This window comes from Salvelinus fontinalis, chromosome 12, assembly GCF_029448725.1.
Source record: "Salvelinus fontinalis isolate EN_2023a chromosome 12, ASM2944872v1, whole genome shotgun sequence".
NCBI lineage: Eukaryota > Metazoa > Chordata > Actinopteri > Salmoniformes > Salmonidae > Salvelinus > Salvelinus fontinalis.
The window spans coordinates 21733106-21759649 of NC_074676.1; the positions used below are offsets into that span (position 1 = coordinate 21733106).

General features: G+C 44.1%; 2 protein-coding genes across 2 annotated transcripts; one reads left to right on the forward strand and one right to left on the reverse strand.

Annotated features, from left to right (window-relative positions):
- The first annotated feature begins 8412 nt into the window (after window positions 1–8412).
- On the forward strand, window positions 8413–18399 carry LOC129866976 (uncharacterized). The gene is made up of 8 exons (XM_055940036.1): window positions 8413–8757; window positions 9020–9272; window positions 9339–9598; window positions 16402–16632; window positions 16773–17279; window positions 17500–17604; window positions 17694–17785; window positions 17905–18399. Exons 1-8 carry the CDS (start codon window positions 8515–8517, stop codon window positions 18005–18007), a joined length of 1794 nt encoding a protein of 597 aa, XP_055796011.1. The 5' UTR covers window positions 8413–8514; the 3' UTR covers window positions 18008–18399.
- LOC129866977 (dnaJ homolog subfamily A member 2-like) lies at window positions 18221–26490 on the reverse strand. The gene is made up of 9 exons (XM_055940037.1): window positions 26322–26490; window positions 25603–25662; window positions 24820–25055; window positions 24645–24725; window positions 24358–24491; window positions 24059–24255; window positions 23684–23828; window positions 23472–23599; window positions 18221–19808 (listed from the first exon to the last, which is right to left on the reverse strand). The coding sequence occupies exons 1-9, from the start codon at window positions 26397–26399 to the stop codon at window positions 19620–19622; spliced, it is 1248 nt and encodes a 415-aa protein (XP_055796012.1). The 5' UTR covers window positions 26400–26490; the 3' UTR covers window positions 18221–19619.
- Window positions 26491–26544: the final 54 nt, after the last annotated feature.

Consider the following 26544-nt stretch of genomic DNA (forward strand, 5'->3'; position numbering starts at 1 on the left):
ATTAAAAGCCTATATTGAATTCACAAGTTCTTGTAAGTGTTATATTTTGAAACGATTATCCACGACAAGTGTTTCCCATTTATCTCTTAAATGTAAGCATCTGCCTCTGGCGCTAAAGGTTGCACGTTCAAATCTACTGATAGAAAGTTTTTTTTGTTTTTTTTCTGAGCCTATCCCAAACCTTAACCCTTACCTTAACCATTAATTTCTTAACTTAACACTAACCTTAAAAATTCAGAGTTAATGCCTAAACTTATCCTTAAACACTTTGAAATTTGACGTTTGAGAAACATGGATGAACAACTAATTCTGATGTCAGACTGTGATATCTTGTTGGTTGAGGTGTCATTTGATGTTTCTATCTCTCATATAGGCTTAAAGGGTGTCATGTGATATTTTTCTCTTCACTATGGCTGCGGTTCAAACTCATAAAAGACACACCCTCGTCCACTTACCCTCGCCTTATGCCCTTGGGGAAATCCCCTTCACCATCTTGGAGTGCGGTCCAAATAATTAGCCAAGCAAGGGAAATTTGCAACATAAGCTCCTCAGCCCTCGTTTTTTAGTCGAGTTTGCGAGTGTACAATTATGTTCACTCCGGGGCCTGAAACTCCCCATAATTCAATTTGCGACAATTGTACATCTGCTAAGAAAAGACAGCCCAAAATTAAAACCCCAAAGTCAATATGGAGTCAACATACAAGGGGGGTGTCAATGTAAATAGTCCAGGTGTCCATTTGATTAATTGTTCAGCAGTTATGGCTTGGGAGTAGAAGCTGTTAAGGAGCCTTCTAGTCCACTTGCCGTGCAGTAGCATAGAGAACAGTATGACTTAGATGACTGGAGTCTTTAACAATTTTGGGGGCTTTCCTCTGACACTGCCTAGTATATAGGTCCTGGATGGCAGGAAGCTTGGCCCCAGTGATGTACTGGGCCATATGCAGTACCCTCTGTAGCACCTTACGTTCAGATGCCAAGCTGTTGCCATACCAGGCAGTGATGCAACCGGTCAGGATGCTCTCGATGGTGCAGCTGTAGAACTTTTTGAGGATCTGGGGACCCATGCCAAATCTTTTCAGTCTCCTTAGGAGAAAAGGTGTTGCCATGCCCTCTTCATGACTGTCTTAGTGTGATTGGACCATGATAATTCATTGGTGATGTGGACACCAAGGAACTTGAAACTCTTGACCCGCTCCACAGCAGCCCCGTCGATGTTAACGGGGGCCTGTTCCTGCCTTTTCCTGTAGTCCACGATCAGCCCGTTTGTCTTGCTCACATTGAGGGAGAGGTTGCTGTCCTGGCACGACACTACCAGTTCTCTGACCTTCACCCTATAGGCTGTCTCATCATTGTCGATAATCAGGCCTACCACTGTTGTGTCACCAGCAAACTTAATGATGGTGTTAGAGTCATGTTTGGACACACAGTCATGGGTGAACAAGGAGTACAGTAGGGGACTAAGCACACACCCCTGAGGGACCCCAGTGTTGAGGATCAGTGTGGCAGACATGTTGTTGCCTACCCTTACCACCTGAGGGCGGCCCGTCAGGAAGTCCAGGATCCAGTTGCAGAGGGAGGTGTTTAGTCCCAGGGTCCTTAGCTTAGTGATGAGCTTTGTGGGCACTACGGTGTTGAACACTGAGCTGTAGTCAATGAACAGCATTCTCACATAGGGGTTCCTTTTGTCCAGGTGGGAAAGGGCAGTGTGGAGTGCAATTGAGATTGCGTCATCTGTGGATCTGTGTGAGCGGTATGCAAATTGGAGTTGGTCTAGGGTATCCAGGATGATGGTGTTGATGTGAGCCATGACCAGCCTTTCAAAGCACTTCATGGCAGTGTGGAGTGCGATTGAGATTGCATCATCTACGGATTTGTGTGAGTGGTATGCGAATTGGAGTGGGTCTAGGGTATCCAGGATGATGCTGTTGATGTCAGCCATGACCAGCCTTTCAAAGAACTTCATGGCTACCGTGAGTGCTACGGGGCGGTAATAATTTTGCCAGGTTATCTTCGTTTCCTTGGGCACAGGGACTGTGGTGGTCTGCTTGAAACATTTAGCTATTACAGACTCGGTCATGGAGAGGTTGAAAATGTCAGTGAAGACACTTGCCAGTTGGTCCGCGCATGCTTTGAGTACACGTCCTGGTAATCCGTTTGGCCCATGCCTTTGTGAATGTTGACCTGTTTAAAAGTCTTGCTCAAATCGGCTACCGAAAGCGTTATCACACAGTCGTCTGGAACAGCTGGTGTTCTCATGCATGCTTCAGTGTTGCTTGCCTCGAAGCGAGCTTAAAAGGCGTTTTGCTCATCTGGTAAGCTCACGTCACTGGGCAGCTCGTGGCTGGGTTAACCTTTGTAGTCCGGAATAGTTTTCAAGCCCTGCCACATCCAACGAGCATCAGAGCCGGTGTAGTAGGATTCTATCTTAAAGCGTCTGAATTAGTGTCCCACTCCTTGAAATTGGCAGCTCTAGCATTTAGCTCGATGTGGATATCATAAGGTACTCTACCGGAGTGTGTGTGTGTGTCAGGGAGGGTCGACTGACACGCCTCAGAATGCCCCTGACCTCACTGCACCACACCACTCCCAGGGACCTGTTGCTGAAACAACTGTAACAGTACACACACGCCACACACACGCACTCAGGAATACACACACATAAATACAGCATACAATTCTCAGCAGATCCTCTCAAACTCTGTCAGGTTGGATAGGGAGCGTTGCTGCATAGCTATTTTCAGGTCTCTCCAGAGATGTTCAAGTCCGGGCTCTGGGCCACTCAACGACATTCAGAGACTTGTCCTGAAGCCACTCATGCGTTGTCTTGGCTGTGTGCTTAGGTTCTTTGTCCTATTAGAAGGTAAACCTTCGCCCCAGTCTGAGGTCCTGAGCGCTTGGGAGCAGGTTTTCATCAAGGATCTCTCTGTACTTTGCTCTGTTCATCTTTGCCTCGATCCTGACTAGAGAATCTTGTTTCTCATGGTCTGAGAATAAGGACCGATGCTGGAGATGAGAAGCAGGTACAGGGAGTTAAACATTTAATGAGGAACAGACAGGTAGCAGGACAGGAACAGCGTCAGCACACTAGTAAACAAGGACATATGACAATCAATGCAGAAGCAGAGAACAGAGCGGGGAACAAGACAGATATAGGGGAGGTAATGACAGAGGAGATTGAGTCCAGGTGAGTCCAATGATCTCAGACGCACGTGACGAGGGGAAGGCAGGTGTGCGTAATAATGGCGGCAGGAGTGCTTAATGCTGGGGAGCCTAGCGCCTTCGAGTGCCAGGGAGGGGGAGCGAGAACAGGTGTGACACAGAGTCTTTAGGTGCCCTTTGGCATACTCCAAGCGGATGTGCCTTTTACAAAGGAGTGGCTTCCGTCTGGCCACTCTACCATAAAGGCCTGATTGGTGGAGTGCTGCAGAGAGGATTGTCCTTAAGGAAGGTTGTCCCATCTCCACAGAGGAACTCTAGAGCTCTGTCAGAGTGACCATCGGGTTCTTGGTCACTTCCCTGACCTTGGCCCTTCTCCCCCAATTGCTCAGTTTGGGAGGGCGGCCAGCACTAGGAAGAGTCTTTGTGGTTCCAAACTTCTTCCATTTAAGAATGATGGAAGACACTGTGTTCTTGGGGACTGTCAATGCTGCATAATTGTTTCAGTACCCTTCCCCAGATCTGTGCCTCAACACAATCCTGTATCGGAGTTCTACAGACAATTCCTTCGGCCTCATGGCTTGGTTTTAGCTCTGACATGCACTGTCAACTGTGGGAACTTATATAGACAGGTGTGTGCCTTTCCAAAATCATGTCCAATCAATTGAATTTACCACAGGTGAACTCCAATCAAGTTGTAGAAACAACTCAAGTATGATCAATGGAAACAGGATGCACAAGAGCTCATTTTCGACTCTCATAGCAAAGGGTCTGAATACTTATGTAAATAAGGTATTTCTGTTTTTGTGGGGTACTGTATGGGGTACTGTGTGTAGATTGCTGAGGAAATGTTTTTATCTAATGAATTTTAAAATAAGGCTGTAATGTAACAAATTGTGGAAGAAGGAAAGGGGTCTGAATACTTTACGAAGGCACTATATAGTGTCCATGTCTATGTAACCATGTCAATAAAATTGACATCCTACAGTAGCTCAAGGTATGTGTGACTGTCCCAAAGGATCTTAATTTGAGTAATTTTACTACAGCAGGAAAATAATCCTACAGCAACAGGAAATGTGAATTATTATATGGATTATAATTAATGGACATTTATGTAGCGGTTGAAACACTTTTCGTAAGGGAAAATCAAGTATGACATTTCTAAGTGGAAATTACAAACTTCAGAACCATTTTTAAACCTCAAATGTGTGTGCACCTGTTCATTTACATGCGTGCATACATGTACCTGTGTGTCAAGATTTTGATTGTGTGACTTAATTTGTTTTCCTGCAACAGGATGGTCAAATTAAGATCCTACATCTGTGTGTGTTTCAGGCTGTCTGTATGAGGGTTGGGTGTGGGCCAACGGGGAGTCTTGGGGTGATGTGTCTGACCCGTGTGAAGTGTATGCGTGTCATTCTATGTTATGTGTTTCTATGTTGGGTTCATTGCATTAGCCTGATATGGTTCTCAATCAGGGGCAGGTGTTTTACGTTTCCTCTGATTGAGAACCATATTAAGGTAGGCTGTCCTCACTGTTTGTTTGTGGGTGATTGTTGCTGTGTCTGTGTTTGTTCACCACACGGTACTGTTTCGTTTCGTTCGTTCGTTCGTTTGTTCCTGTTCGTGCGTTCATTGTTTTATGTGTTCTCAAGTTCAGGTCTGTTAACGTCGTTTATTATTTTGTAGTTTGTTCAAGTGTATTTTCGTCTTCGTTATTATTATAAAAATGATGATGTATTCAACCCACGCTGCGTTTTGGTCCGATCCTTGCTCCTCTTCAGACGAGGAGGAGGACGAGCGTCACAGTTATTAACATGTTGTTACTCCACTACATCCCAGGAGCTTTTACTGTAGAAACCCTGTTGTATCCACAGGGAATTATTGGAATATATTTGAATACATGATTTTTCCTTGTTACTTAATGTGTAATGTAACATGTGTTATGCCGGACACAGACTGGCAATATTGGTCACATTCCCTCTGCCATTTCACAACAAATAAAGATGACTGTCCAATATGTGGTTTCTGTGCGTGTTTTAATACTTTATACAGGCCAGGGGAACTACTTGCTCCTAGGTGAGACCAGTAACATGGTCAGGTGTCACCTGTCTGACTTAGGCTGGCAGACAACTTTCGGTATTGTTGCCTGGTAACCTAATCCGGCTGTTGTCGGGGCGACTGACGTAATAATGGCGATAGTGTGTATAATTCATCAGTCTACAGCGTAAACATGGAGCAGGTAAGACACTATGGCTGGCTGATAATATTTATTTTCTTCAGTACTGTCTTATTAGTATTGTGTTTGTGTAATGTGTGATGTGTACTGTGTGTGTGATCTCTCCAGGGAGTGATGGAGCAGTGTGTGGCTGGTCTGTACCAGTCTTTAGGTCGTTCTCTTGGAGGACAGCTCTCTCCTCAGGATGTGTGTGTTCTGTTCCACAAGGTGTTCCGTCTACACACTGGCTTGGAGGATGCACACACAGCTATAAAGAAGGTGACACACACAAACAAACACCCAGCGATAATGAAGTTAGAAGTACACACAAACAAACACCCAGCGATAATGAAGTTAGAAGTACACACAAACAAACACCCAGCGATAATGAAGTTAGAAGTACACACAAACAAACACCCAGCGATAATGAAGTTAGAAGTACACACAAACAAACACCCAGCGATAATGAAGTTAGAAGTACACACAAACAAACACTCAGCGATAATGAAGTTAGAAGTACACACAAACACTCTTTCTGTTTCTCCTCCTCTCTAAATTCAATTAGCCTGGTTGACATCTCTGTTCAGCTATTACATTCCACTCCTTGCCACTCCTGTCTTTGGCAAATTAAAGAAGTGACAACCCACTGGGCACAGACCATCAATTCAACGTCTATTCTACGTTGGTTAAACGCAATTTCATTGAACTTACATGGAAACAACGTTGATTCAACCAGTATGTGACCAGTGGAAAGGAGTGGAATGTTAGCTAAAATGACTGGTACCCAGACAAAAATTATATAGGTTTGACAGGCAAATATGTGTTACTATTGCCAAGCTGTATTGTTTAAACCTCTTCCCTTGCCTCACTCAGGTTGCAGGGGGTGACGAGAGTTGGTCCTGCAGTGATGGAAAGGTTTTAGAAGTTCTCCTTGAGATGGAAAGAGAGAGAGAAAGGAGAGATGAGGTATAGTAGCTATCACAGCTCTGTGTGTATGTGTGTGGGGTGGAGGGGGGTGATGTCTGTGTATTACACCTGGGTTCAAATACAATTCAAATTCTTAATGTTTGAGCTTAAAAAACTTTGAATGAGGTTTGTTTCTGAACCCTGATTCTACAGATCTACTGGGACCTTCAGTTGCTCAACACAGGAAAACTCAGAGACCTGTACCACACAGACACACACACCACAGACACACATACAAGAGACACGCACAACATACACCTCAACCAAGACCTGTACCACACCACCAGTCACGCTCAGTACGACAGAGACACACAGAACATACCCACAGAGAAAGAAAAGGGAAAGGAGAGAAAAGAGGGAGGAGTGTGTGAGTGGAGACTGAGGAGAGCAGTTAGACAGCGCTGGGCCAGGTAAGCTGTTAGTTTGTAAGACTCTCTCTGTCTCCCTCCCGCTCTCTTTCTCTCCCTTTATCTGTCTGCCCCCCTCTCTCATATATGTGTGTGTGTGTCTGTCCCCAGACTGGTGCAGGAGGGTGTGTGTGGAGCCCTGCCGTCTTTAAGCGGTGGTTGGAGGTCAGGGGTGAGAAGTCAGGCATTGGGGTGTGTCTCTCTGTCAGAGCTACTCCTACTGGTAGGAGTGAAGTATGATGCCGTCACACACATACTCTTCACAGAGATGCTGCAGGAACACCATGGTGAGAGACACACACACACACACACACACACACACACACACACACACACACACACACACACACACACACACACACACACACACACACACACACACACACACACACACACACACACACACACAGTACATCACATTTGTATACTCAGTACATATCATCATGTTTGTGATATTACAGGGCTGGTTGCCTGGAGGACACTGTTGCCATGGGAGCGTGAGGAGAGGGAGGCGGAGCTAGGTTTGCTATGGGAGGAGACTCAGGAGTCAGGTGACATGCTGAGTCTGTCTGACCTACCTGGAGCCTTCAGGATATACAGGTAACACACATACTTAGGATAGTTTTGGGCTGTGCACAACAAAGATGCACACTGAGTTTATTTTGAGGAGTGATCTAATTGATCGGCAAACCTGAGGATGAGCAGGTATATGTGCAGCAGATGGCTATGCCTCTGACCAGGTGATGATATGATTGACAGGTGCAGTGAGGGTGTGTCCCTGAGGGGCTGTCCTGATTGGGTGAAACCCAGGGAGCAGTCTTGGTCGGCCATCTCTCTCCTCACTGAAATACACACCAGCCTTGAGCACGAGACAAACACTCTCACTGCCCTGGCCAAGAGGTACAAACACATAGACACACACACACCAATTCCACAATAACAGCCCTGACGAGAGGCAAGCACAACATTTTCCAGGTCCTGCAATAAGCCAATTACAACCTTGACTGTCAGATCGTGTCCTTCTTCCCCTGCAGACTGGACAGGGAAACCCTGCAGTTGATGGGTCTGTATGCCAGCCTGGCCACCATCAGAGCTCAGAGGGAGACACTGTCCTATGGTGCACTGCTGGCTGCCAGACAGGACTGGGAGACATGGTGAGGCCTTCATGACAACCACAATGGGAATAAATCTCTGACTTTAATGTGTCAATGATTTCCTACATCTGCCTTGTTTCCAGGCCTAGGATTATAGGGTCCTGCAGGAGAGATCAGGCCCTGCTCTGGCTGCAGGAGGAGGAGAAGGAGGAGGAGGAGGAGGAAGAGGAAGAAGAGGAATCCTCTGTCTTTGAACAACAGGTTATGTCTAGCATCTGTCAGTAACACTGCGGTTGCCTCTTTGTTTTACTGTTATATGCACCCCTTCCGCCCCTCTCAGCTACTGGAGTTTGACCTCTAGCCTCTGACCTCTGACCAGGTGTTGCTGAGGTGTCTGGTACTGAATCAGGAGCGGGAGAGAAAGTGTCTGCTGAGGCTGCTGCACGGGAACTCTCCAGACAAGCTACAGGGCCCAGGAGAGCAGAAGTCACCTACAGAGGGTCAGTCTGTATATCAAATATAGCTAAATGACTGCTTTTATCTATCTGGATCTCTGCTATTATCTGTAATGTAATCAGTGATGTCCAGTAACCAGTTGTGTGACTGTGATCTGTGAGGTGTTGTGTTAGCAGAGTGGGTCCAGCAAAGGGAGAGGGCGCTGAGAGCGGGGTGTATGAGGAGGCTGAGACACACACACCCCTTCCTGCTGACTCAGGCCCAAACACATGCCCAGCTCCAGTCCTGTCTTCAGCCCCAAACCCTGCCAGCACAGGGCCCTGCCCAGCCCCAGTCCCAACCACAATCCTCCCTCCAGCACCAGTCCCAGTGGGAAGGCTGTGCTCTGGTCCTGCTGGTTGAGCTGATGGATCTCCAGGAGGCCCAGGTCTCTGCAGTGCTGTTAACTCTACTGGACAGGGTCAGTCACAACACTGTGTTAAAATCAAAGCAACTTTCCATTGTGGCTACACTGGCAGTTCTATTTGGTTCACCATTTGAAGTGTGTGTGTGTGTGTGTGTGTGTGTGTGTGTGTGTGTGTGTGTGTGTGTGTGTGTGTGTGTGTGTGTGTGTGTGTGTGTGTGTGTGTGTGTGTGTGTGTGTGTGTGTGTGTGTGTGTGTGTGTGTGTGTGTGTGTGTGTGTGTGTGTGTGTGTGTGTGCGCGCATTGCGTCTGTGTCCAGGGTGAACAGCGCCTGCTGACCCTGATAGAAGAGTATGAGTCTGAACTCAGAGAGCCTCGTCTCTCCTGCTTGCTCACACTCCTCACCTCTAACCCCTGCCTGACCTCGGACCCCAACACACTACTGACTGCTGTTGACCCCTGCCTGGGGCCTTCTGACTCAATCTCAGTCCAGATCAACTCCTCAGCCTCCCCGCCCACAGACCTGACCAGAGGTGACACAGAACAACAACACACAGGGGACCTCTGCACAGGTAATACACAGACACACAGATCATTAAAAATGACACATCACATATTGTGTGTATGTGTGTCTCCAGGCTGTGGGACGGCCCTGGCTCCAGAGGACCTGCCCTATCTGGAGATCCTGTGTGTTTCAGACACCATCCACTCCCTCGACACACACCACACACCCTCTGCCTCCAATGGATTCTCTGCAGAGCGAGAGGTGTGTGAGGGACGAGAGGCGAGAGAGGGCAGCCACAGAAAGACTCCTCAGAGCTATGAGAAGCAGGGTTCTCTCATCACTCTGGCCTGGAGCAAACCACCGGATGGAGACACTGAGCAGCAGACAGGAACAGTAAGATATGCTACATTACCTCACACACAGATCTAGGATCAGAAACACTACCACACACCAGACCTGGCATAACTATAGTTTTAACTATGCTTAATGGAAAGTAACTATTTTTCCAGGGGAACAAATAGATCCCAAAGAATGACTACTTTTCAAAATTATTTGAATACAGATTTGAGAAAGCAACAACATTTTCAAAATATCTGAATACAGATCTCAGCAAGAGACTACTTTTCTGAAACTATTGGGTTGATTGCCTTCAACTAATGGCAGGGCTGTATCTGGAACGGCATGTTGAAGATAGAAATATCTGAAAGTCATATTTGATCAACACAATGCATTTCTATCTGAACTTTCTGTAACTGTCCATTCTCCTGAATGTCCATTGCCCCACGTGTACATAATCAAGTCAAATAAGTTGTGACGCTCAACTACTGTATGACTCTATCAACATGCCACTGAATCTGTCGAAAGCTGCAATGCATTTGATCATTTCGTAAAATACTTCAGAGTAATTCAAAAGCCAATTGCAAACAATGCAAACAGCAAGTTGGATGCTTACAGAGCAAATTATACGATTGTTAAATCAACACTGAAATTGTGGAGTCTGTGGACCCATATAGGCACTGAAACAGTGTTAAAATTAACACATTGCTTAGTGTAAAGTTTTATTTAAATATTTCCCAGAGTGCCTTGCCTTGTATATATAGTGCATGTATATTGATTGATTGATTAATCTTATGCGACACAAAGATAAATAGAATACTTTTTTCTAAACAAATCCAATCAAGTTAGTTAGATTTTTTTGCAGCCCTTATTGAAATGTTTGTTTCAGTTTAAATGCCTTAGGTAATTATAATCCATACATTTAGCTCGTGTGGCCATGAGATAGGGGTAAAATGGTGTACAGGGAAAAAAATAGTAATCGGAAGCTGAGGCTTTCTGAAAGCTTTGGTGCTTTCACCAAATTGTGCTGAAAAACGGTTATTTTGTCGGTGCTTCGTTATCTATTCACAATGCACATTAGAGACATCTGCTGATCAGCAATAAATAGCAGCGTGTGATCATTTCAAAAATATATTTTTAATCCATTTCATTATAATACAGTGGCACACCGGTAAATCATTGCCATTAGTAACCTATAGTCGGTTTGCATCTTACATTATGCTTCCCTTTTTCACCTTCAAGTTGATTATGTTTCAAAAACTGAATCTATAACATTATTTAGGATGCTTAAGACAAAAGCGTATACTATACTAAATAAAAAGAATACTTGAACAACAGTGCAGGCAAAACCATTTTCAAACTAGTGTGCCTTCAACGAGATTCAACCTTATACCTTTCACGTCCCTGAATGTTCCACACAGTCCCCTACTCTACCTGCTATGCTACCGGTCAGGTGAAACTTTATATACAAAATCCTAACTCTATTTGTTAGTACAGTGTCCAGTGGAGGACAGTGTCTGAAAGCAGCTTGGAATGGTAAAAAGCAGTGAAACCACGGCAAAATCAGTGGGATCCCCTTCACCATCTTGGAGTGCGGTCCAAATGATTAGCCAAGCAAGGGAAATTTGCAACATAAGCTCCTCAACCCTCGTTTTTAGTCGGCTTTGCGAGTGTACAATTATGTTCACTCCGGGGCCTGAATCTCCCCATAATTCAATTTGTGACGATTGTACATCCGCTAAGAAAAGTCAGCGAAGTGTATACTCGTCAGACGTCATGATACGTCATCAGAAGTGTCTTCTTAATTTGAAGGCTGAGAGGATAGGGTGTGTATTTTAAGTGTTTGGACTAGTATGAAAAAGCATGTGATCAAATGAAGCTTTGTATGTTATTGATGACGTACTTCTGATAAAGCGATTTCGACACATCCCTCATAGCTCCGGTATCAAATGTAACATCACTAGAAAAAAATGAGAAAAATGGAACATACAATTAGTAAATATGGAATGGGAGAATGAAACAAGCCTTCTGGAAGATCTAATGAAGGAGAACATGGTGGATAGGGAAAAAAGTTGAAAATTAAAACATGTTTTGAGTGAATATGGAGTGGTGGATCACACAGAACTTTTAGAAAAGCTACAGAAGGAAATTGAACTTGACCAGAGTGAGGATGAATCAATTGTGGTGGCAGGTGCGGTGAAGACCGCCAAGTTTGAGCCTCGTCCTTATGATGAGAAAGATTATTCTGGCCCAGTGGGAGTAAGATTTTTGGAGAGAAGGTATCGTTGCCTTGTGGCAGATCCATATGTGGTGTCAGGCTGGGTGGAGAAGATGTTGGGTTGATGAAAGTGACTCGAAATGTAATTGTGTTGATGTTTTGCGTTTCTGCCGTTCAAAGGGAGCGTGCGCTCCGTGCCATGCGACTGGGGTCAAGAACTGTGTCTGCGGTCCAAACACTTAAAAGACACATCCTCGTCCACTTACCCCCGCCTTAAGCCCTTGGGGGAATCCCCGTCGCCATCTTGGAGGGCGGTCTAAATGGTTAGCCAAGCAAGGGAAGTTTGCAACGTAATCCCCTCAGCCCTCGTTTTTAGTCGGCTTTGCGAGTGTACAATTATGTTCACTCCGGGCCCGAAACTCCCCATAATTCAATTTGCGACGATTGTACATCCGCTAACAAAAGTCTGCGAAAACTTAAAAACAACATCAATGGAGAAGTGAACATACAAGTGTAAGTAAAAACGAATGCAAATAAGTTAGAAATTGTGCTACTAATGCACATGACGGCACAAACACGTCTCATAAAATGTAAATATGTTTTTGTTTGGTTAGCTTTTGGAAATTGTAGAAATAAAACATTTCCTTCTTCAGAAGTTCCGGCTAGGCAGGCTAACGTTAGGTAACTAATTAATTTGCTACCTATCATACAGTAGGTGTATATTAATAATTATATATTTAATATAAGTAGACATGCACTCATAATTGACTGTAGCCATATAAAGCACCCACAAGCTACCAGTGGCTGAAAACACAATCATCGCGGGATGAATGGGTGACGAATTTCCGGCCAAGGGTGGTCCATTTAAAAATCCTTCTTTCCTCACTCGCCCCTTGCCCTGCAAGTGTATACGCGTCAGACGTTATGATACCCAGTCAAAACTGTTCGCTGCTCTGGCACCCCAATGGTGGAACAAACTCCCTCACGATGCCAGGACAGCGGAGTCAATCACCACCTTCCGGAGACACCTGAAACCCCACCTCTTCAAGGAATACCTAGGATAAAGCAATCCTTCTGCCCCCCCCCCCCCCCCCCCCCCTTAAAAGATCTAGATGCACTATTGTAAAGTGGCTGTTCCACTGGATGTCATAAGGTGAATGCACAAATTTGTAAGTCGCTCTGGAGAAGAGCGTCTGCTAAATGACTTAAATGTAAATGTAAATGATACTTCATCAGAAGTGTCCACTTAATTTGAGCTTTGGACCACAACCTGTGACTTGCTTTCCTATCTGGAGCAGGGCACGGTTGAAAGTAGTGGTAAGTGGAGTGGCGTTAAGTATTGAGGAGGATCAACTGAAGTTGAAGATTCCCGGTGTGACTCTCGGTGTTGGGTGCAATGCAGACCCAGTGGAGAGCGTGGTGAAACAGAGAAGACACTGTCTGTACTACTGAGTTTTTCCATTACAGATTACAGTGTTTCAGTGGTTAAATTTATGGTCATGTGGCAGTAGTGTGCAAGAGGGAGATTCCTAGATGTGAGAAGTGTGCAGGAGGACTTGAGACAATGGAATGTGTATTATCGGTGGAAAAAGATGTGTGTGTAAACTGTATGAGTACCCATGGTGCTGGTTGTCAATTGTACCGCAGAGATGGAATATAAATCACAGAGGATAGATGTTGTGGTGGCAGCTGCAGAGAAGTACTTGGGTGTACAAGGTTTTACTGCATTACATTTATACGATGTTTTGAACAATAGAGTCCCGTTCTCCCAGGCTGCTGGCCTGGAGTAGGATCAGGTAGGACCAAAGTAGTTGAATAGTGGTGAGGTTTTAATGGGTGCAGGTTTAGTTGGTAGGGCAGTTTTTCTCAACACATAATGAATTCATACTACAGAATAGTAGGCAGGAAAATACAGTAGTTGGCGCCATGCACCTTTAATATTTGTTTGCAGACCATCATAATACCAAAGAAGAACAATTCATACAATTTATGTAATAACCTCATTATTATGGAATTATAAAGAAATTTATTGTGTCATGACGTGGCGCTCTTTGGGTATAGCGTGCCTTCCCCCTCTCTCTCGCCTACACTCAGGCTGCTGTTATCTCAGGTCGTAAATTCCTGGAGGAGACTCTCCTCATGGCCAGACAGTATATAGAGAGAAAAGGTTTCACAGGAGAACGGAACCTCTTCTCCAGCATAGAACTTGAGGACTTAACCATGTACATGTTTTGTAGAAGGTGTACACGGTCGGGGAAGAATCCAGCTACGACCGGTCCATTTCGTTTAATGTTTGTGAAACTAATGAGAGACAATACAGCAACATTACCATAACCCTGTTTATACAAGAGTCTCAGTTTTGAGGCTTGCATCTAATTGTTGTATAAAATGAATGTAAAATGAATGAGTAAAGATGAAACTATTTGTGAAATTATGTAATGTGATTTTAAACTGTTTAATGAAGGAAACTCCAATTCCCTTGAGTTTAACTAAATCATTGGCCGGCCCCATGAGCACAGACATTAATCTGGCGTCATGGGACAGCCCCTTTCTGCTCTTCCGAATATAACCCCCACCGTAGGAATTTATCTTCAGACCATGCTTCTTTCACTTACGAGAGGGCTAAGGTTTGAGTAGAGACCATGCTTCTCTCAATTACGAGAGGGCTAAGTTTTGAGTAGAGACCATGCTTCTCTCAATTACGAGAGGGCTAAGGTTTGAGTAGAGACCATCTTACCTTGATAACCACGAGAGGGCTAAGGTTTCAGACGTTTGCTGAATTCTTAACCATACCACGTGGTTCAACTCTGAGACTATCGAACCGACAGAATAAGAACAAATCTTTGATACTAATTACTTGTCTGCAGCTAGGATTTCGGTACCATTGAACGCAAAGACCGACAACCGCCGAAACATCTATCTATAACAACATTTATGAATGTTACTCTGAACTATCCATTCTAACCACAGCAGAGAGAGAGAGAGGACGGACAAACTCTCCAACAGAAACAAACTTTCCAACAGAGATCACGACAACACACTGAGCGTAAATATATATATATATTGATTGCAATTATTCCTGAATGTTGGAGCGTTCATGTACAAAGGATTAGCATTTCAATTGTTATAATTATCAACTTTGTAGTGTCTTTTAACTTTCGCGCCCTCCTGAGTCCCTTTGTCTAACAAACCGCCATGCCGGTTTAGCCCACTAGGGAACATTCCCCTATCATTTCCTTGTAACCATATCTACTTATTTGTTTTGTGCATTTCTGTGATTATTTAGTTAGTAAATAAATGATTTAAGACAATTGATGTATGGATGACTCATAGTGAAGACTGGGTTCATGCAGATAACCAACAATTTATGATGTTTGGAATGAGACTAACGTGAGGTAAAGAAGATTTCATTAATTAGAAGACTAATTGATCAGATATTAAAATATATTAGGAAAATCATAACTTTGTAATCTGAATATTTTTCTCGGTGCCCCGACTTCCTAGTTAATTACAGTTACATGATTAATTTAGTTTAATCACGTAATAATAATTACAGAGAATTTTGTATAAAAATAAGTCTTCAGTGTAATGATGCCAAAGACACGACACTAGCTAAATCCTATGTAACAACAATGTTGCTATTGTTATGATCAAAAAATTACTACAGATGTATAAGAAATTGATGTCAGTGTTACTGTATTACCGTATCTCTCACTTATTTTGAAAATATGTTGTCATTTTGAAGCTGCAAACGTGGTCTAGTCTAATGTTGAGGTGATTCAATGTACCTCAAGTATTTAATTTTAGCTATAGTTTATATCAAGATTCATATATAAGAACCCTCCAAACCATATGCTTATGATAATATATTTAGACTAATTCAACTAGTGTCTTCAGAAAGTATTCATACCCCTTGACTTATTCCAAATGTTGTTGTGTTACAGCCTGAATTCAAAATGTATTACATTCACATTGACTCACCCATCTACGCACAATACCCCATAATGACAAAGTGAAAACATGTTTTTAGAAATCTTAGCAAATGTATTGAAAACGAAGGTGAAGTTTCACCTTCCAACAGGACAACAACCCTGAGCACACAGCCAAGACAACACAGGAGTGGATTTGGGACAAGTCTCTGAATGTCCTTGAGTGGCTCAGCCAGAGCCCAGACTTTAACCCAATCTAACATCTCTGTAGAGACCTGAAAATAGCTGTGCAGCGACGCTCCCCATCCAACCTGACAGAGCTTGAGAGGATCTGCAGAGAAGAATAAGAGAAATACCCAACAAGACTGGAGGCTGTAATCGCTGCCAAAGGTGCTTCAAAGTACTGAGTAAAGGGTCTAAATACTTTTTTTTCATTTGTAATAAATTTGCAAAAACGTATAGAAAACCTGTTTTTGCTTTTTCATTATGGGGTATTGTGTATAGATTGATGAGGGGGGAAAACAATTGAATCCATTTTAGAATAGAGCTGTAACATAACAAAATGTGGAAAAAGTCAACGGGTCTGAATACTTTCCGAATGCACTGTATATAAACTATATTTGGCCCAGGTCCGTCTCACACACAGATCTAGGATCAGAAACACTGTCACACAGAGATCTGAACTGTGTATTCTTTGTGTTGTGGTTCTGTAGGTCATGTCTACTGCAACAGAGCAACAAGAGGAAGTGGGTGAGGTGAGTGTGCACTGTGACACACACAACACCCCCGGATACACACACTATGACGCACCTGGACACAAACACTACAACGAAACAACCAGAGACACAGACCAGGTGAAGGTGTTGGACTCGTCTCTGTCACAGTACAGCTCTGAGGTTGAACAGCTCTTACCACCTACAGACCAGCACCCCACCACGGGCCAGGTAGTCTATGTTAGTCTCTCTAAGATTCCGTCTGGCTCTCAGATTCCATGTGGCACTCTTAAGATTCTGTTTGGCTCGCCAATGTTCCATCTGGCTCACTAAGGTTCAGATTATAACTGTGATGACTGTGTGTGTTGCAGAAGGAGTTGGTGATGGAGCAGTCAGAGAAGGCAGAAACACTTTCTAATGTGCCCACACACACACCTATCACACACACTCTGCCCCCTGAGCACACACACACTGAGGAGCCTCCAACATGGGGCAGAGCCCAGCAGGAGGCTGAGAGAAGGCGCGGAAGTCCACCTGTCGATGAGGAACACACTGATGACCTCACTGCTTTGGGAGCCAATGGAAGTGCTTACCCGCACTCTGTGGGAGGGGAGAGGGAGGACATGACAGAGCTCTGGGCCCTGAGTAGACCTGCACCCCTTACATCAGCCCAGGAGACCCTCAACACCCCACACACTACTCTAGAGGGAGACCGAACAATGGAGGGAGAGAAAACAATGGGGAGTGTGATGGAGAGAGAGAGGACATTGGAGCCGGTCTCTATGATGGAGAGAGAGAAAACGATGCGCAGCTTGGTGGACCTGCAGAGGAAGGTGGAGCAGAAACAACAGCGAGACAGAGAGAGACAATTACTGAGGGTGAGACAACTACTGAGAGTGAGACGAGGGGGGGGGGGGGTGATCAAGAGAAGGGAGAGAAAGAAGGAATGGAATAGACAGGGACAACTACTGAGGGTGTGTGAGAGAGCAAGAGCGATGTACAGAGGGGGGGTTTAGAAAGAAAGGCACAGAACAAAGGAAAAAAAATATTATAAAAGAGAGATGTCACTAAGGCATGTGACTACTTCCTGTGTGTCAGGTCCAGGAGCGGCTGTCAATCATTCAGAACAAGAAGTCCCAGGAAGACCTGATGGGCCTCAGACAGACTGACAGACTCCGACACCTCACGCATAACCTGCCCCAGGTGACAAACACACACATAACCACATGTAATATACCCCATTGTCAAGCATTGGAGGGGGTGTGTGATTCTGGACTGTGTGTTTCTGTCAGGCGGATAAGAGCCAGCAGAAGACAGTGGTCAGAGAGAGACTGGAGCAGCTGAGGAGAGAACGCTCCTATGTCATGCAGTCCAAGCGAGACAGGTAACACACACACACACAATATGTAAGAGATACAGTTAACTAACCAGACTGGTGTCAAGTTCCACCTTTCACTCGTTCTTTATTCCCATCTCTTTCCCTTTTGCTCTCCCTCCTCCCAGGAATACAGCAGGCTTCAAGGAGCTGCTGGGTCCAGTGAGACTCCACAGTGCAGAGACAGACGACACTGCTGACTCACTTAGGCTAGCCACCAGCACAAGCTAATTATGCTATTATGCTACACATCTGTCTCACTAGAAATCTGATAAGTATTTGCTGGTTAAAGTCCCGCCCCGGCTGTTCCCCCCTCAATCTGTCATTCACTACACTACTACCCACCCTGTTTACAAGCCACATTAGCCAGTTCTGGCTTATTCTGTCATTGGCTTATACTGTAGCCTGATGGTAAGTGGATGAACACAAAAACAGAGCTGATGGTGACAGTTTATTATACAGTTTAATTGTCATCCTAACAAAAAATGAGCATCATCAACAATAATAACATCATTTACTAAATAAAGCCCCTGTCTGTAGCGTGTCCCTCCAGTGGCCTATATAGCATATATACAGTGACAGTCAGATGACTACATCTCTACAGTTTAAAGTAGCCTCCTATCCACTCCATCTGTACTGATCTGACAGAACGACATGAGAAAGGAAATCCATGTGTGGCCTAGTAACACCATGCTGCTTTCACCTGGATCATGTTCAATAGTGCACACTAATGCAAAATGTTGAAACAGGAAATTATTGTTTTTCCAGGTAGTGTTCCAAAACATTTGTGCCAACTGACCATGACCATGCTGTCTTGTCCCATCAGTGCAGATGAAGAACAGGAATTTGGATAGGAGGGAAGGAGGCAACTGTAGAGTATTGAGATGTGACCGTGCACAGGGGCTGGGCTTGGTATTTACAGAGCTAAGGGAATGGAAGTTGAGATGGCATGTGTGACAGTTGTACTGGCATGGAAAGTTGTGTATAATGCACAGGTCAGAGGTTAGGGGTCAGGGGCTAAATGTTACATGGTCAAGGTGGGAGAGAAGTTCAACACATTCAAATGTTTTTATCTTTAATTGAACATAAAACGAGGTCTCCACTCACACTGGCGATACACACAGAACACACACCGCTATGAGCAGAGAAGCCAGAACATTCTACAGCAGCTCACACACACCCAGCTACTAAATCACACACACACACACTCAGTTTAGAGTATGCTACTCAAGACACAAGCTCTGTGGTCACACGCACGCATGCGCAAAAGCACAATCCTCACAGAAGAGAAACATGTTTTTTTTTCTGACAAAGGTAAATAAGCCTAAAGATTCAAGCTATTTGATTGGTGGAGAGAAATCTGAACCAGGTAGTCCCGAGGTGCCTCAGCGATGGGAGACGTTTGAGCTTACAGGAAGCAATACAATAGCTTTCTGTGTGGCACAGCAGGCCACCGTGTAGACCAGGGGCTATGGTAGGTCTGTGTTAAATGTGTTTTCAGCATGCGCTGGTGTGTGACTAAGACTAGACTACGACACTGAAGCCTGTTAGAAGATAAATTAATAATTTCACTAGACAATATTTTCATTTTGTACACAAGGTTCCCAAATGACAATGTTTCCAGACAGATGTAGAGCCTACAAACATAAGATGTCAAATGGCCATTAAACACCCATCACAGCCTGCTGACCACACTCAAACACTGATTGGCTGATGGAGGAATGAAGAGGGTGGAGGGTCCTGATGGGACCTGGGGGAGGGGCAGTGGAGGGGTGCCCTTCCCTCCGAGTACTCAACAGATGGGCACACAGACCAGCGAGAGAAGGGTGTGTATGTATTCAGTCTACTGGTGGGCACACTGTACCCCTGGGCCATGTGGTCCACCCTCCTCATCAGAGCTGTCGTTGTAAGCCTCTCTCCTGGCCCCCGCTGACCCCTGACCTCTGACCTCACAGTCCTGGAGGTCAACCTCTTCCGCCTCCGATGAGATAACTGGAACCTCTGCACGCCCAGGCAGCAGATCCTCCAACTCCTAAAAATACAGGCAAAACACACATTCTGCATATCTCAGTACCAGGTTAACCGGTAATAGCCGTCTTTTGGATGATACAAAAATGTAATCGGTATATAGGTTAATTTGCATAATTTAGTGTAATTAAATTGGCGGTGTATTTTTGTTAGTTTCAAGATTATTATTTACACACGCACAGCATACAGATACAGAGCCAAGTTTATGCAGAAAATTGGACAGACAGTGCAAGAGCTGCTGCTACAGCTCCTGTTGCTGCTGGAGTGAAACATGCTTTTATAAGCCCAATCATTGCACAACAATTCTAAATGAATTCATGTGTTAAAAACTGTTTTGATAGCCACCATTACAAATAGGTACTATTTTTATTTCTCAACTGGTAATTGAAGTGCACTTCCCATTCAAGTGCATATACAGTGCCTTCAGAAAGTACTCACATGCTAACTTTTTCCACATTTTGTTGTGTTATAGACTGAATCACCTTTGTTAAGTGATTGTTTGACAATCAGATGAAAACATCATGACTGGTTGTGTTTATGCCACGTTAAAAGGCATTTGCCGCATGTCCATAGGGCTAGAGGAAGCTAACAGGATGACTACACCGCGAGCGTTGCAAAATAAATTTTGAAATCTATGTTATTCAATTATTGCACCCACACCGCTTGCGTGCGCCAACGAGCATCTGTGTTGTCAAGGGCTAAAATAGAAAGCCATTCTATTTCTGATGCAGATTGCGCTGCAAGTCCTGCCTCTCCCATCTCCTCATTGGTTTATAGAAGCAGGTACCCACGTGCCATCTCCTCATTGGTTATACCCATGTGGGTGACTGAAAGACGAACGAGGTCAGTGGCAGTAATGCACCTAATTTATGAAAGTTACCAATATAAAGTCAAGTCAAGAGAAGAAAAAGCCTGGAAGGAAGAGAGATGACTAAAAGCGAGTCGGTTGACCGTTTTATATGTGGATTAATTGTCGGAGTAGAGGACCTTTAACATTTCAGGTAAAATAACAACTCAATGTTTATATTCCAGGACAAATTAGCTAGCAACAGCAAGCTAGCTAAATAGGACAAATTAGCTAGCAAGTGCAAGCTAACTAGCTAAATTGCCATAAATGTTAAATGCTTTTTGACCTGTCCCCAAATTCATATAATTGGTTCAGAGTTTGTTTTGATATTTTAACCTGCGTGTCGTGATCTCGTTTGGTGTGGGGACACAATAAATGTATGCACGATGGCGCACGCGCGCAGCCGGTTTGGGTTCCGTGTAAGCGTTCCCTAAGGTAAATTGAATTAAAATTGCCAAAATGATATCGCCTAATTAGCTTACTACTGCCTATACATAAATTAATTAAATCATTCAAAACAGGCAACTCAAAATAGACTACTACAACAGAAAGCATGATACGGCCACAGAGGATCATTAGCTTAAAAAAAGAAAAAGACGAAGAAGCTGGATTGCTTCATCGCATAACCTGAATTTGGAAGGGCCCGCAATTTGGGCAGCGCACGCTGCAAATACCAAATAGAGGATGATGGCATTGCGACTCAGTGAAAAGCAGAGACCCACCCTGGCATATCGCAATATTTAAAAATACAATTGCGGAAAAACTATTTGGAAAGCAAATGGCTATTGATGTAAAGAGATGGCAATGAAAAGCTTCCAATCTGTCTTTTAGTTATCAAAATTCTTAACTTAATTGAGCGAACAGTAGCATGTCATATTGGCACTAGCGGAGAACATCTGCCATTTTCCCTCCCGGTGAGTGCGTATATTCACCATCTTTGTCATTGGGTCAGCGCCACTTGTTTGTTTTTGGACAATAATTTCCTCAATATTGAGGACAATAACAACCCAATATTGTTAATCAACCAGGTTGTCATTGAAATACTTATAAAGCAGCCTTACGTTAATGCCAATGCTGTTTTCTATGCATGTTTTCACTTAATACTTTGGGATACTGGTGCTGTGTCGGAGTTGGAGTAAAAAGCTGTATTTGTCAGATTTGATGAATATATAAATGTTGGGAAAGAAGACCTGTAAAACAAATCTGTTTGGTTTAAATGTATACTTAGGCTATTGTAACAAGGCATATGCCAGCATTGTTGGCTAGACTTTCATGGCAATGGCCATTAGAGTTCACTTTTCTACGTATGAGCCCTGGTTAGAGTCCCTATTGCAGCTTTCACTTTATTCCGCTACATTGGTGGCAGCGTTGGGATCACCTCCAGCTCACATCTAGTTATGTGATCTAGAGGTGGGAAGCATTCGGTTTTTCAACATTGTTGGGTGTAATTACATTGATATATCTAGTGAACAATGGATAAGCAACAATGGGAGTGACAAATAGAAGTAGTCACTACAGGTGTGATCAAGCCTTACATCCAAGTTGCCTGAAGCTGAATGGAAAGTGCTATGCTCTGACCAGTTATTCAGAAGAAAATCCTCTGACGGTCAAATTTGCTTAAGTTAACTTATCAGTGTGGACCCAAAACAAACACATTCTACACATTTACAAACTACCTGTTTAAAGTGTAATTATAACCATGGTGATCTTTTGTTACTAAAACTTATATCTAATAACCTGACGATGATCCACATCATATGAGCAGACAAATAATGTAAGCTTGTTATGCAGCAAAACACAACTATCCTTTTTTTAGGATGCAAACCAGTAATATGAATCACTGTTGATCCATCCTGTTCTGATCTAATGGATGTAGGATTTTCTACGTCCTAGAATCGAGGCCTTTCACAGTCATGAAGGACATTGGCTCTTCTTGATTCTCATTGACAGTGAAAACACACATCATTGACAGAAAAACTTGAATTGCTGCATCTCCTTGTGTTGTTATCCTCCGGTAGCTGGCTAGCTAGCTAAAATTGGGCCTTTCCTAAATTAGCCTTGGATGGAGATAGTGATTTGGACTTGTGGTTTTGCTTAATTCTATGTACTGGCCAATGATTATAACGGCTATTCTGATCCAACCATTAATTCATACATTGTTGTGCCCCTGGCCCGAGAGGATGGAGGTTCAATATGTAGCTAGATAAGATAATTATTTTATAAAGACTTCCATATAACATTGAAACCTATTTCACTCATGTTCTATTCAAATTATTTTTTTTAGCCTAGGCCTACTGGTTGTATGAATTTGGGATCTATCGCCCCACAACTGTCCCAGAGTCTGTTTGGGATAGGCCATTTCTTTCTCGCACAGAATGACAAGCTGACCAATAGAAAAAGTAAACTGTTCTACTATGGGGGATAGTAGATTGACACAGACTAGTGATTTTGCTGTTCATTACTCGTCTTATTGTGCATCGGAATTCGGTAAGAAGGATGCACATAGTTGCATCCTCGACTTGTTCTGTTAAAATGAATTACCATAATCTAAATGTGATTTCTGTCATTCTGAGCACTGTGGGTGGACGGCCTAATTAGGTTATGCACCCAATGCATATGGGACTGGTAAATTTCTCAAATGTACGATATATAAAAATTCTGCCAGTCAAATGTCCGGCGGCGCTACATTTTCCTAACGGAAACCCTGCTCAGTACGATCATGTAGAGAAAGTGATGGTTGAGACAATGTGTGATGTCCTGGACTGTGAACTACATGGTTGGACACCTTAGGCAGGCCAGTTGGTTCTTAGAGGTACTTACAGAGAGTTTCTCAGGACTGATCCAGTTGTTTTCAGGGAACTGGATGTCAAACTTGATGAACAGATCTCCCTTCTCAAATGGGTTCCTGTACTGAGGCATCCCCTCTCCCTTCACCACCCGTATACAACCTGACACAAACACACACAATCATCAATTTAATGATACAGGTCGGACCAAATAGATATATACTTGAGGTGATGTGTGTGTTTTACCTGGCTCTATAACCTTGCCGGGGGGATATTTGACAGCAAGCTGGCGTCCGTCAAGGTGTGTGACTGCTAGTTGGAAGCCACACAGAGCCTCCACCAGGCCGATACGCTGCGTCATGTGAAGGTCATGGCCGTCACGACGGAACCCCTGCAGTACACACACACACTTAACACTTTCTCAGCACTTTGAACTGCTCTGAATGACAAGTGGGCGAGAGTTTCAGGAATGTCTCAAACTCAGAAGGTGTGAATTGAGGGCCATCTTCATGGAGGAATCTAAGGAATTTCCAAACACATCATTTGAAGAGGTTTCCAGTAGTTTGTTTAGGTCTTCAAGTACTCTCTGCTACAATGTGTGTGTGAGAGTGTGTATATTACCTCATGCTCCTTCTCCTGTAGGACCAGTAGTATGTCTCCAGGCTCAGTGCCTGGGGCCTGGTCAGCCTCTCCTGTGAAGCTGATCTTCTGGCCGTGTTTCATGCCTTTATCAACATGGACCTCCAACAGCTTGGTCTCCTTGTTCACCTTACGACCCTCACACTTCTTACAACGGTCCTTCTCACTGATGACCTCCCCTATACAAAAACATCAAAGGGATTAGTTTCCTATAAAAAAATGTGTTTCAAAAGTGTATTCATAAAATTGCAGAGTATGTGAATGTGTGTGTGTTTTCCTACCCTCTCCGTTGCAGTCTGTGCAGACTGACTGCATCTGTTGGACCATGCCAGGAGCCAGCTGTCTGATCATGATCCTCATGCCTCTCCCTCTGCAGGCCACGCACTTCTGCACCGCCCCCGCCTTACCCCCCGCACTGGAGACAGACCAAAGTGAGGAGAGTAAAGTATCACATTAAACAATATAGCTCATGTTAAAGATGTGATTTATTTCAAAAAGTGGAGTAGCTCAGCAACTACTAACATTGATTTTCACATTAAATACATTCTTTAAAAGTGTGTAAACTCACCCATTGCAGGAAGCACACAGGACATTTTTGCTGAGCTGTAGTTTGGTTGTTTTACCATTGTAGAGGTCTTCCAGTGATACTCTGTGTTAGAAAGGTAGGCAGGGTTAGGTAAGGCATAACCAACAATGTCTGGATGGAAGACTAGAGAAGTGAAGGGAGAGTAACTGTCACTCACTTGAGGGGGTGCACCATGTCCTCTCCTCTCCTGCGTCCCCCGTTGCGTCCTCCCCCTCCACGTCCCTGCCCCCCCATAAAGCCAAACAGCCCCCCTCCAAAGATGTGGGAGAAGATGTCGTCCATGCCAGCCCCTCCACCACCTCCCTCCCGCAGCCCCTGCTCTCCATAGCGATCATACAGCTCCTTCTTCTCTGGATTGGTCAGCACCTCATATGCAAAACTGATCTCCTTAAACTGGGAGAAAAGGGGTGAACCATTAGGGACCTGCCATTCTTTATCATAACTACCTCCCACAGACATTCTACAACCTCAGGTGTTGTAGAATCTGCATGAACTGTTTACTTTAAATCTGCATGAACAATCACCACATGCAGTTGTCTCACAGATACTCCTCTCCCAATGCAATAATCTAACGTGGTTTACTTTCCTCTCCTCCCTCATCTGCACTGATGTTACACAGGTCAGTTGAGAGATGCAGAACATGCTGGTTGGGAATTAGCTTTCACCTGCCAGTTATCTCAAGTCAGTGCTGTATATGAAGCAGATGAGACCAAGAGAGAGAAGGAGCCTCTACAGAATAGCCAGGTGCACTCCTGCTCTAGAGAGGAGGCCATTTGACTAATACCAAAGTCAATTAATACCCATCTTAGTTACTGCTCAATATAGATAGGCCTGTGTAATGGTACTACCATGGCTGGTGATCGTGATGTGGCGTGATTAGCGTGTTATGATTCGTTGTGTGCTGTGTCACATGTTGTGTGTATAACCACCTCTCTCTTACCTTGTCCCCGGCATCTGGGTTCTTATCAGGGTGGTACTCTTTGGCCAACTTGCGGTATGCCTGCACACAAAAGAAACAACTACTTCAGTTACTGTCTCTGGGCTGTTTATAGGGCCAAAATGTTTCTAACTGCGTAGCTATACACTGCTGCTGCCGCGAGACCAAGACTTTGTGAATCTGAAAATCTTCCAGCTAGCTAATAGTCGAACCAGAAATTCTGATCGTATGTACTAACCGGCTAGCTAACACATAGCCTAACTAGTACGTCTATGGTTCTACGCTGACAGATTTGTTTCCTCACGCTAACGTTAAGCCAGCTAGCCACTGCAGCTAACTTCGAGCAGCAATCTGCAGCGCATCGTCTAGCAACGATCTGACTGTCTGGGATAACGAATGTTACTTTCTATGCATTAAGGAAGGCCTAACGTTAGTTTCCCATGTATAAAATACATCTAGCCAACTTCCTAACAGCTAACTAACTGTCTAGCTACATTAGATCGAGTTGTCAATCAGAGAAAGACATAGCTAGCTTTTCATTATATCAATTATTTTCTCCAGAAATATCCGCTGTCTAACTCGCAAGGCTAGTTAGCTTAGCATCTGAACAGTGTTGGCAAGGCCACACCAACCCAGTTTTGCTGTCTAATTAATCACCAAAATGTCTGTGTAGGCACTGTGGTGTTGTTCTTTTTTTAACAATAATAACACCTGTCACGTACCTTCTTTAGCTCGTTTTCGGAAGCGGAGGGTGAAACTCCGAGGATGTCGTACAGCTTGGTATCCACAACGTTGGCCATAATGCTATCTATCTAGGGCTACACACAGAGAAAGACCTGCGGAATTGCGGATGAAAGGAAACGAGAGAAGACAAGCCGGGTGGAAACGTCATACGCAATGCGTCAATTTGGGTCAGCGCGCTGTCAGTCAGCTGATATGCTCCAG

Coding starts and splice junctions, on each gene's coding strand:
- LOC129866977 (XM_055940037.1), bottom strand. CDS start 26,399: ATGGCCAACGTTGTGGATACCAAGCTGTACGACATCCTCGGAGTTTCA. Junction 24,726..24,819: donor GACATGGTGCACCCCCTCAA/GTGAGTGACAGT, acceptor TTTCTAACACAG/AGTATCACTGGAAGACCTCT. Junction 19,809..23,471: donor TCAGTCCTGAGAAACTCTCT/GTAAGTACCTCT, acceptor CTGTATTTTTAG/GAGTTGGAGGATCTGCTGCC.
- LOC129866976 (XM_055940036.1), top strand. CDS start 8,515: ATGAGGAGGCTGAGACACACACACCCCTTCCTGCTGACTCAGGCCCAA. Junction 9,599..16,401: donor CTGAGCAGCAGACAGGAACA/GTAAGATATGCT, acceptor GTGGTTCTGTAG/GTCATGTCTACTGCAACAGA. Junction 17,280..17,499: donor GAGAGAGACAATTACTGAGG/GTGAGACAACTA, acceptor CCTGTGTGTCAG/GTCCAGGAGCGGCTGTCAAT.